The sequence below is a fragment of the Carya illinoinensis genome, chromosome 15 (assembly GCF_018687715.1).
Source record: "Carya illinoinensis cultivar Pawnee chromosome 15, C.illinoinensisPawnee_v1, whole genome shotgun sequence".
In the NCBI taxonomy this organism is placed as follows: Eukaryota; Viridiplantae; Streptophyta; class Magnoliopsida; order Fagales; family Juglandaceae; genus Carya; species Carya illinoinensis.
In genome coordinates, this window is record NC_056766.1 from 3,712,425 (window position 1) to 3,725,035 (window position 12,611).

At 33.7% G+C, this 12,611-nt stretch overlaps 1 protein-coding gene across 2 annotated transcripts; it reads right to left on the reverse strand.

Annotated features, from left to right (window-relative positions):
- Positions 1 to 6,154: 6,154 nt before the first annotated feature.
- LOC122296336 (wall-associated receptor kinase 2-like) lies at positions 6,155 to 10,590 on the reverse strand. 2 transcript variants are annotated; one of them, XM_043105941.1, is made up of 4 exons: positions 10,441 to 10,590; positions 8,629 to 9,643; positions 8,302 to 8,430; positions 6,155 to 7,803 (listed from the first exon to the last, which is right to left on the reverse strand). In XM_043105941.1, exons 2-4 carry the CDS (start codon positions 9,533 to 9,535, stop codon positions 6,584 to 6,586), a joined length of 2,256 nt encoding a protein of 751 aa, XP_042961875.1. In that variant the 5' UTR covers positions 9,536 to 9,643; positions 10,441 to 10,590; the 3' UTR covers positions 6,155 to 6,583. The 2 variants fall into 2 exon arrangements, with proteins under 2 accessions (XP_042961875.1, XP_042961876.1); XM_043105942.1 differs by lacking the exon at positions 10,441 to 10,590 and having other exon boundaries at positions 8,629 to 10,370.
- Positions 10,591 to 12,611: the final 2,021 nt, after the last annotated feature.

A 12,611-nucleotide genomic window follows, 5' to 3' on the forward strand; every position in this document is an offset into this window, starting at 1 on the left:
GCCCCAACACACAAAACGTTCCCTCCAATATTAAATTCTATGGATGAACTAGCTGTATCATTATAATTCTCCTTTGGGAGTAAACTCTAACATACAAAGTGTTCCCTTCAATATTAAATTATGTGGATAAACTAGCTGTATCATTATAATTCTCCTTTGGGAGTAAACTCTGACATACAAAATGTTTCCTCCAACCTTTCTTTAATGGATGAACAAGTAGTATCATCAAGGCCCTCCTTTGGGAGTGAATCTTGACACACAAAATTATTCATTCCATCATATCTACCTTATTATGAAATTTAATGATTTTTTACCAAAATTTAAGAAAGTCTTGTACCTTTAGGCAACCAATCTTTTCTTTAATTTTAATATGAATCATTTGATCCATATTGAATAATATATATATCTTTCTTCTATATATAAAAAGTGTGTATGAAACGGAAAATCTTGTTTTAACGGTTTTTCTTGTTTTTCCGTTAAAGTTAACACCTTTTGTTTTAACGGTTTGACACATAAAATGAAGACATAAATATTGAGAGGGATAGCATTCAATGTTGTTATATGATTTATTAATCTCAATAATTATAATATTTAATAGTTTATATAATAATAAGTAATTAAAGATTAGTTATTATATTTTTCTCTTTCTCCTTAACATATACACGTGTATTAGGTGCATAAGACGTGAATCCCTAAGTATAATATACATATATTATACGTTTCATTAACTCAGATTATTGAGTATTCCAAATTTAAAAATCTCATATAATATATAATACAAGTGCGTTTAATCAAAGTGTTTTTTTTCCCATGGTAGTAGGACGTAGCTTCCGCTAAGTCATATTCCATACGTGGGCTTGCTATGATAAGCACGTGACAAAGGCCGTGATCCTTGAGCTAATCAAGAAAGAGTAAATTCGGCCAACAATTTCAAAATATATTTTATGATTTATATATATGCTATATATAGAAAATTTTATACCACAAATTTTATAAAAAGATTATGTTTTAACTTTATGTTGTCCATGATCGACTCAACCAACAGAAAAATAAGAATTTCAATATTGTCTCTATTGATTGTCTACAGGATGACATAAATTGATGAATTATAATACAAACATCAAACGATACATATTTTGAACTACCGTTTGTGTTAGACTTTTATTAAATTTTTCGTATACATCTTTACTAAAATTATAGATGTTATAAACATGTATTGGATTATATGATATTTTGAACTAATTTTTTTATTTTCTCCAATATGCCTTAAATTATTAAGTGACATCAATAATTTTTATAAAATATATATTATTTTTTACAAATAATTATTTCATAAAATTAGACAAACGTGCTTTGCACGTTACTCCCACCTAGTATATATATATATGGCATGATAATAAGAACCAAAATAAACAATTCATACATGTATTTAATAATAATAATATGTACATAAGATTTAATGCTCGTAAATAATAGCATGCATATGACATTTAATACATGTATTTGACAATAATAGCATGCATATATGTAGATAACAATAATAACATGTATATAAATTTAATAATTTCCATACATGTAAATAACAATAATAACATGTATACAAAATTTAATAAACTTTTCATACATGTACATAATAACATGTATTTAGGAATTAATAAAATTTTCATATATGTACATAATAACATGTTTTTAATAAAATTTTCATACATGTAAATAACAATAATAATATGTATATAATAATAATTTAAATAAGAATCATAAATTTAAACAATTCGAACATGTATTTAATAGTGAGTACATGCACATAAAAGAAAATAAAATTTCAAGTTTTTTTTTTATTTAATATTTTTTTAATAAATAATAATAAAATAATCTTACTGGTTCGGGTCTGAACCGGACTGGTTCAACAAACCTGACCGAGACCCAAGTCAACTGGATGTGTTGACTTGGGCTGAATCTACTGTACAGGCCCATTCATTCCTCTTTTTTGTTCTTTTATTGGGCTGGGCCACATCCGTGGCCCAAAGGCCCGTTGCTTTCTTGGTCTTGGACTGGACTAAGCCCAGTCAGCCCACATAATAACTTTTTTTCAGAAGAATTTGTACATTAAGCAAAATGGGTTGGGCTGGGCCAAAACCCATGGTCGAAGCCCAAACCCTTTACACACTTAATAAAACCCTAAACTACTTCTCCTTCTTCTTCAGATTGTGACAGCGCCGCACAGGTAATTCCTTCTTCCCTCAACAAGCTTGCAGCACTTCATCTCACAGCAACTCACAGTGGTCCTCGCCGGCGAGGAGGAGAACGGCAAGGCATCCCCAGCCTCCACCCGCCGCCGAGGTCCACCTCCTCTCCACTTTTTTTTTTTTTTTTTTTTTTTTTTTTTTTTTTTTTTTTTTTTTTTTTTTATTGTTCTTGCCATTAACTGCCGCGACTAGTGGGCTGGACAACCCCTTGCCACCACTACAGAGATGCCGGCGAGGAGGTTCACTCCTCCTCCCAGTGCCGACCTCACCATACGTAGCCGACGAGAACCATTAATAGGTAGGGGCGGCACCCATTCGGGACTTCACAGTCCCACCATGCCGCCGGCCACCTCCTTTATACCACCGGCTTGTTAAGCCACTGACCACCATACACAGTGCCCTGCCCCACACCCAGTGGCTTTTCAATACTCCAAGAACATGCAGCAGCTTAAATGGTCTTTTTTTATTTTTTGGCAGACACCCAATATCCTTTTCCATTGCAACACAGTATAAAAGGGAAAATAAAATTTGCAATAGAGTATAAATAATTCATAATAGAGCAGAGGAAGTTGAATTCAAAACCCGAGCAATCAATAGGTGAGAAAGTTCCTTTATCCAGCACATAATCTTTACGGCAAAATTGAAATCAATACATTCAAAATCTAAACACGTTTTAACTAATATGTAGGTTATACAAATGCATGTGAGTAATCCGAATGATGTATCGGACGAACTGTATGTACTGGCACATGGCCCCTCGAGACGAGCTACTCGATATGTTGTATGTATTTCTCAAGGAAGTAGATATCACGCAATGGACATGCTATAGGAAAATACAAAATAGTGGTGTCCTTGTTGAAAAGAGTCAAGACGGAGAAAACGTTGATTTATAAGGAGTTATCATCGATATAATTGGAATGAAATATTTGGGAGAGCTTGTGGTATATTTGTTTAAGTGCAATTGGTGAGATTTAAGCAATCCTCGAAACGGAAAACACCATGATGAATATTTTTTTAAATATTAATACATAAAAAAAATGGTATGAAGATAATTTTTTTTTTATTTAGGCTTCTCAAGCATCTCAAGTATTCTACTTAAACGATTCTAAGTTAGGAAATCAATAACAAGTAATACAAAATTTTTCTCTAAGAAATATATATTACATTATCCCCGAGGCAGCGGGACAAGATGAAGATCAAGAAGATAATTGTTCTACTTAAGAAGCATACCAAGGGAGTCATCTTTAACTTATTTGTTGATTTGAGCCAGTATGAGATGATCTCATTACATAGGAAAGATATTGAGACTGAAATAGTTGATACGATAGTTGAGCAAAATGTTGCGTTATCTGATATATCTACAGATGATGGGAGCGAATCTAAAAATGAAACTGATATAGATGATTGACCGGTTTTGTGTTCACATTATGCAGTATCTTGAAATTATGTCACCAAAAATAAAGGAAGTTCGCATCCCATCTCCACCAGTTCCTAGCTCTTCGTCCGACTTACCACTAGAAACTAACTCTACAGAACAAGGTAAATAGTTAATACTCATTTTTTTTTCAATTAAGATAATTGATAAATGATACAAAGTAAATAACTAAATATTTTAGAGAGTTAACAGTACAATCTCGTCAAGGTCGAGGTACTACCAAAGGCGTGACTTTAGAGAATTATTGTAAAGTAGGTAAGATTAAGATTAACATTCTGACGACCATATCGAAGACGAGGGACAACAAGTAGCTTGGGTTGCATCACATGTGGGTGCACTTACACGAACTTATGCACCTTGGCTACAAGTTTATGGCATAAGGTCCCGAAAGATGTGAAAGAGCTTATAAAGAAGCGTTGTTTGGTACGTAATATTCAAATAATAAATTTATATTTATATTATTTAATTTTTAAAATGACAATAGCTTTGTGTATATACCTTTTCAAGGATAACTTCGAACTAAATTTTGGTTGAGGAGAGGAGCGTAAGACTGTCAATGAGCTTATGAGTAATGCATTATGCAAGTATAAGATAAGGTATCATGAGCATTACAAGAAGTATGAGGACATGGAAGATGCACGCCAGCATCCTTTCCAAGATGTTCGACCTTTCGATTGGAAAAAATTTTGCGACATATTTGAATATCAATCATAAAAGGTAAATTAAATGAATTCTTCATGTTTCCTATTTATAATTTTCTATTACTAATAATGTTTATAACTTCTATGCAAGAGCGAAATTCTATAAACAAGACAAATAAATTGAAGTTGAAGATTCATCATCATGTAGGTTCAAAATCTTTCCATTGCCTCTCTCTAAAATTGATAACATACTTATTATTATTATTTTTATTCGATATAGTTTATTTTTTAGAGGTAATTATTTTAATATTCACTTCATATGTTAATAGTGTCTCTTGTAGAAAGAGTTAGACACTAATTATAATCTGACAAAATTATATGCTACATCACATACAGATCGTAATGGAGTGGATCCAGATGCTCATGAAAATTATGTAAGTATTATAATTTGTTTCAATCAAAAATATTTTAGCTTTTGTCACAATATTAATTTTTAATATTTTGTGTAGGATAAAATGGTTGCCCTCCATGTTGAAGCTAAGTCAAATGAGAATTCATGAACAAGTGATGTTGATATTTTAACACAAGTTTTGGGTCAACACTCAAGATATTTGAGGGGTTTGGGTCATTGTGTAAAGCCTTCAAGCTCTTCATCAACGTCAAGTATTGCCTCTAAAAGGTTAGATGATGCAAATTTCACTATCAAACAATTAATTGCAAGACATCAAGAATTAGAGGCACAATTGGCGAAATATGCAGACATGAAGATGCGCATGAAACATAATGAAGAAAAACAACAAGAGTTCAATTGAGAGATGAAACAGTTTAGGCTTCCAAGCAACTAATTTTCTTGTTTTGCATAGATTTTAATATTTACAAAATTCTGTACTGATAACAATATTAGTATTATTACTATTTTATTTTATTTTTTTAGTGCGGAATTTTTAGACTAGTTTTATTTGTATTGAACATATTTTTGAAATAGAAATGCCTATTATCTTTTTAATTTTCTACTAAAATAAATTATGGTTTGAACAAACAGTCATTACGTTCGAATGATTGTCTAAGGAAAACTAATGATTTGGTTTAGACACGTTCGAAGGCCAGTGGTAGACACATTGGCGGTGGTCGCATGCACGTATAAAGCGTAACTTTTATCGTGCCTTGCTCATGGAGTATCTACTAGCTAGGGGCGGGGCCACTCCAAAGAGGCAAGCGCCTTTTCTCGTTCAATTGACTTGTATATTATAAGTATGGACAGTGCTAGGGATCCCGCTGGGGATCCCGTTCACTTGTCCAGCTGTATTTTTTTTTTTTGAAATTTTTTTTTACAGAAAGATTAAGAAAATTATATTTAATTATATTGTGAATTTTATTTATTTTTTTAAAATATTTAAAAGTGTTAAAAAAATGATATGAAAAAAACAAAAAAAAAACACTTTTAAATATTTTTTTCAAATCATTTTTTAACACTTTTAAATATTTTGAAAAAATGAATAAAATTCACAATATAATTAAATATAATTTTCTTAATCTTTCTGTTAAAAAAACTTTCAAACAAAAAAAAAATAATGCAGCGGGACAAGTGAACGGGATCCCCCAGTGGGATCCCTAGCATTTTCCTATAAGTATATAATGTTCATGCTCTATTGGAATATATACATACATATATATATATATATAAATTAATTATGAACCCTTAAAAAAAGGCAATTAACTAATTAATTAGATTCCACTACTCTGCCAACGAAAAAGCAAACTACAAAAACATGGACACTACAGATAAAAACCAATACTGGAGTACCAATGCTGGATTTAGCTAAAAGCTTTAATTGTAAAGTGTGAAAAGGCTAATACTTCATTTCATTAAATACTCACATGAATAGCTTTAAGGATCAATAGATAGAACACGTATGTTACATTGAAATCACTCAAAAGAGAATATCAAATATATACATATCACAGCACTGAACCACGTCGTACATGAACATGCATGATAAAGCTATGATGATCACATTCTTTCAATCTTAAAACATGCATACAAGGAGATCGAGAGAGACCTAGGGGGTGCGAAGAGGTCGGATTGGAGGAAAGAAGGGAGTTCTGAGCCAGAAAAAGAGAGTAAGGTAGCACTAGTAGGCCGTGGTGAGGGGCAAATGAACAACTGGAGAAAATGAATGTGGATGCCTATCGATGAGTGGTGATCATGATGAATGTCGACAAGAGATAGGCTATGCTAGCCTTCGATGAGGATGAACAAATTATCTAGCATCATTATCTGTTGGTTCCACTACTTGATTTCTCATGCTGTCATCCGCAACAGTGGTACTGATAGAAGAGCTGCCGATGTCAACATCAATTCCCAAAGAATGTGTAGGTGCATTTGGCAAGTGTTTAGTCTGTTGTGTGTCGGAATCAACTTTTTTCAACAAGTGTTTTTCCGAAAGTCTTAATCTCTCCAGCTCCATTGTTACTTGCTTCATACTAGGTCTATCCTCCCCTTTTACCCTTAAACAATTTTTTGCTATATTAGCAACTTCCATTATTTCCTCAAAATTACCTTCATTGAGAATGCGATCATCAATAATTTGAAGTAGGCGATCCTCTTTCATTGCAATTTCAAAATACATCGCAAGATTTCTTTCACTTTCAGGCCTAAACATGGAAACTGCCTTCTCACCTGTTAGTAGCTCTGCCATGACAACACCAAAACTATAGACATCACTTTTTTCAGTTAATTGGCTAGTATGGAAGTATTCTGGGTCCAGGTACCCCAAAGTTCCCAACACCACGGTCGTTAATTGTGTGTGGTCAAGAGGAACTAGTCTTGAAGCTCCAAAGTCAGACACTTTTGCTGTGTGTTTATCATCCAAAAGTATATTTGTAGTTTTCACATCTCTATGTATAATTGACATAGAAGTCTCAAAATGTATGTATGCTAGGGCTCCTGCAGTTTTTGATGCTATCTTCAGACGCTTTTCCCATGAGAGCGAGGATGATAGGTTTTTATCATGAATATGGTCATAAAGTGTACCATTTGTGATGAATTCATATACTAGTAAGGGTACTTCGGTCTCAAGGCAACAACCTATTAACTTAACCACATTCTTATGGTTAGTTTTAGTAAGCACAAGCACTTCATTTATAAATTGCTCTATTTGGCTCTCATCAACAACATTGGACTTCTTAATGGCAACCACTTTGTCATCTGATAAAACTCCTTTATAAACAGTTCCAAAGCCTCCATGACCAAGGACTCTACTTTTATCATAGTTGTTAGTGGCCTTTTCAAGCTCTTCTGCTCTAAAGATTTTGGTTGGCTCAACAGATTCTTTGTGACTCAAGAGTTGTTGTCGTAAGATTAGGCCACCATTTTGTTGGAAGAACTTCTGTTTCAGTTTTATTTGCTTTTTTCTTTGCCTTACTGAATATACCCATGAACTTCCCACAACCAGGATTAAGAGGCTTATCAAGCTGACACCTGTAAATGTTCAAGCATGCATTTCGACAACATAGAATGTATCTCAATTTCTCCTTCAGTCAGTAACAAAGACTTCAACAAAGTTAAGATTTCAATATGTAATATATAAAAATGTCCTACAAGGAGTATAGTTGAGTTTCGAGTTTTAAGTACTTAGCGATCATGATTAAAAGGAAGAAAGATTTAAAGCCTAGCTGTAGCTAGTGACTGTTGGAGAAGCAATGATATATCTTCCATTAGCGGATTTCAACCACGTTTCATACTAAAGCTAAGGTTACAAATTAACTTACCCATCTTAAAAGATTAATTTTCTTATCTTAATTAAAATGGTTCATTTTAGACCAAATTATAATTATTGCATGGGAAGTGAGTGAGGTAATTGGGAAACCGAATCCATCATGCATGTATATATGTAGTTAGTAAATTAACAAGAAAAGAAGAAAATAAAAGAGACGAGTAGTACTGTAATAGCACCATTCCGATATATGTTATACATACCGAGGGCAATAATGATGGTCATGGATTGACCGAGTTTTCCACGAGTAGTACATCTGTAGCTCCCGTCAGTGTTGGTACATGTTGCAGTAGCATGGCAGGGATTCGGACTATCTTTGCACTCATCAATATCTGAAACACATGAGCACCACAACTTGCCCCTCATCATCGAAATACAGCCTTGATAGTTGATAGTTTGCTCATTTAACAAGTACAACAATTGATTAATTTTCTCATCCAAAATGAGTTCAAATTGAGAGAGAGAGAGAGAGAGAGAGAGAGAGAGAGAGAGAGGATTTAAACTGAATGAGTACAACATTAATTAATTACCTTGGCAACTATCATCATGCCCATCAGGAAGGTATGGGTTCCCTTGATAACCTGGGGAGCACTTGCAAATATACCCAAGACCGTTGCCGGATTCGGAACAATTACTATACGTTGCGTTGCATAAATAGCTTCTCATATTTTTCCGAGCATCTTTGCACGTCTTATTTCCAATTGCCCAATCAAGCACCAGGGGTACAGTCGCCCTGTTTGTTAAATTTTCAAAATCTAAGGTGGAAAAGTTGTATGCCTGTGTTTCCCCTATAAAACCGAAACCACATGATTCGTTATTGATGGTTCCATTAATGGAAATGCTCTCAAAATTCAAATTATAGTTCGTTGCTCCTTTCGGGATGGCAGAATGGCAACAGCCAAGGCCGGAGCAGGAGCCGTTAACCAAAATGGTACCGTAGTCACAGAATGATACGCATTCGGCCATGAACATAGATCGTTGTCCCTGCGAGCCACTTATGTGGGCAAAAAAGCTGCAACCGACGGCAGAGATACTGTTCTTCTCAGGTGAGATGCGAAAACTCGACAAGTTGAGCAAGGTAGAGATGCGCCGGCGGAGACTTGGCCCATCATCTTGATACCGATAATTATTATATTTGCAAAGACGGAATACCAAGTTTGAGACTCGGAGTTCACCTTCATCAAGAGAGATGTTGAGGACATCTATATTATCAACGCCCAGAAATGGTTTTGGGGGCTGGAAAGAGTGGTTACAGATAATGAGAAAAGATGGATCAAGGTAGCAGCCCTCGCCTGTGCCAAATGGGTAGGGGATATCAAAAGATCCGCATGTGCGGTTGCAGCTCGGTTTATTGGGTTGAGATGCTGCTAAAACTACGACCCCAATAATTAGCAGTAGCAGCACTACTTGTTGCAAAAGCTTTCCATGCAAAGCCATGGCTTACCTCCTTTTATGTCTTTCTGTGCTTCGATCCGAAATAAATTTATCTTTCTATGCGCCTCCCTCTTATAAAACAAGCTGATATAGGGAGACTTTAAGTCTGGCCTGATGAACAGTTAGAAAGGACCAAAGGTAGATAATAAGAAGCATTAAAAATATTGGTAGGAGGATTTATTATATAAAAGAAAACTTAACTTATTTCTCCAGCCAAAGTAAAAGTTGAAAAAATCTAGCTTTTCTATTATTATTAGAGGGTTAATTAATTTCGCTTTGATGTTTGATTTGTATCCTTAAAGAGCTTATCAAACTTCCAAATTTAAAAAATATTTTCAAAAGAAACATTTATAAACTATACATTTATTCATGATCAAAATATATATCTCAATACTTAATAGTTGTACAACTAGACGTGTACAATTGAGGGCACTAGACTAGGACAGCAGAACAGGTCATGAACATCCCCAAAACCAGAACAGCAGTATTCATGGAGCAGAATAATAAGCAGGGCGCCATGACTAGCTGTAAACATCTAACCTTGCACAACCTAAGAAGAATGATACTGATTTTGACAAAATGAATTTGGGATTGAAGAAGTGTATGATGTTCACAATAAGCAGCTCGAGTTGCAGAAGAGAGAAACAGAGAAAAACAAGCAGTTATAACTTCAGACTAACCATAAACAAATCAGTGAACTTTTGACACATTGAACATAGAGAGCAAGACCTGAGAAAGACTGCAAGGGGCAGTGTTCTCATGAATAGATACTTTAGCCTTTAGATTATTTGACTCCCCATTTTCAGGAAAGCAAAACGGAGTATTTTTCTGAGCACTAGAAGGAAAAAGTCATTAATTGCAGGGAATCAGATTAACTTTCACCATAGCAGGTGATTTATTATCCTCACCTCTCGCTGTTGAGCAACTCTTTGGAATATCATGTGCCACTATGCTTCCTTCAGCTGCCACGCTTTCTCTTGATCTTTCGCTCTACGTTTTCTTAAGAACTTTAAACAACTAACTTTCATTAAATAAGACTTCGTTTTCCCCCTTACTGGCCGTAGGGGCCGAGCATTCGGAAGATATCAATATCATATATATATATATATATATATATTTAGAAAAACACGCGTTTCAAAAAACAAAACAACCTCAAATTTAAGTGTTTTAAACTTGTAAACAATCCAAATTTACATGTTATACTAGTTAATAATATAATACAAGAAATTAAACCTATATTTTTTTATCAGCTTAAATTTTAGAATAATAATAGGTCATTTCACCAAAAAAACCAAGCCTTTCGTTCAACAAGTACGCAGGCTTTTGGAAGGCGCACAACACAGCATGGGTTACGGGCACGCGGCCTGGTTTGATAACAGATGAGATAAAATAATTTTAAATAAAAAATAAAAATAAAATAAAATATTATTATTAATTTTAAATTAAAATAAAATAAAATGAGATTAAAAAAAAAATTGAATTTCTTATTATATTTTATATATAAATTTAAAAAAATTATAATAATGAAATGAAATAAAATATGATTAAATCTTTTTGAATCCAAACGGATCCTAAGACTCTGGCTTTCTCGGTTTTCCACTTTTCTGCAGTGGCCTCCCGTATCCCAGTGGAATATATAAAAAATAAGTAACTCAAATAAAGAGAAGAAAAACCGGATGAAGATGTTATGCCCAGTGGAATGTTTTTTATTTTTTTATCCTATTAACACAATTCTTTAATTTAAGAATTTTTATAAGTAAATATATTATTTTTTATTAAAATTCTTTGATATGATTCAACCATCATTCTCAAAAATTAATCTCTTTAAACAGAATCCAATCTTTATCAAAAGTTAATTTCTTTAAACAGAATCCACCATTGAACAATTATATATATAAAGTTGATTTTGCATGTTTTCTAGATTTTTATCTTAATTTCTTTAATAACTAACTAGGTTTTCTTTTTAAGATATAATAACCCACTCGAATACATAGAGCAAAAGGAGGAGGAATCCATGGACCATGCTCCCTTGCCTAAATATTATATCCAACATATCACCCACTTTCGATCTTAGACTTCTATCCCACTATTCTTTGTATTTATGTTTTTATTTTATCAAAAGAAAAGAAAGTGTCAGACAACCAGCTCTCTCTTATTATCCATATTATATTCTACAAGTATTTTTTTTAAATGTGAATCTCCATACTCGAGATCAAGAGGAGAAAGGGAGGTTCAAAGAAAGAGAAAGAAAGAGGGTGAATACGATAGAAAGAAAATATACATTTCTATTATTTTTCTATTGTTGACATGTCTTCATGTACAGATACATGTATTTATATTCTCTCAGTAAATCACTATGTGACACGTCTTTTATACAACTAATACTCTCCCTCAAGATAGAGTGTATAGATCAATAACACCCATATTAGAAAGTAAAAAATGAAACTGCACTGATCCAAGAGGCGTAGTAAGAAGATCACTAAACTGATGAGGACTTGGAACATGTAGAGTTTTAATGTTGCCAGCTTGAATTTTCCTATGAACCAGGTGACAATCGATCTCTATATGCTTAGTCCTTTCATGAAAGACCGGATTAGAAGCAATATGAAGGGCTGCCTGGTTATCACAAAACAAAATGGCAAGCTGTGAATGAGAAATACATAAGATAGCAAGTAAAAAAAGGAGCCAAGTCAATTCACATGTAGCTGATGCCATCGCCCTGTATTCAGCTTCTGCAAAAGAGCGTGAAACAGTCGGTTGCTTCTTAGATTTTCAGGAAATAAGATTATCTCCCAAGAAAACACAATATCCAGTTGCTGATCTACGAGAATCAGGACATCTCGCCCAATCCGAATCAGTAAAACCCTTAAGATGAAGTGAAGTATGTGCTGAAAAAAATAAACCTTGACCAGGAGATTATTTGTATATGAGAACTCGGTGCACAACATTTAAATGAGGTTGTCTCAGCTTATCCATAAACTAACTAAGCACTTGCACAAAGTATGCTAGATTAGGTCGAGTAATAGTAAAATAAACCAAACGACCTATAAGTCTTTGATAAAGAGAAGCATTTGTCAAA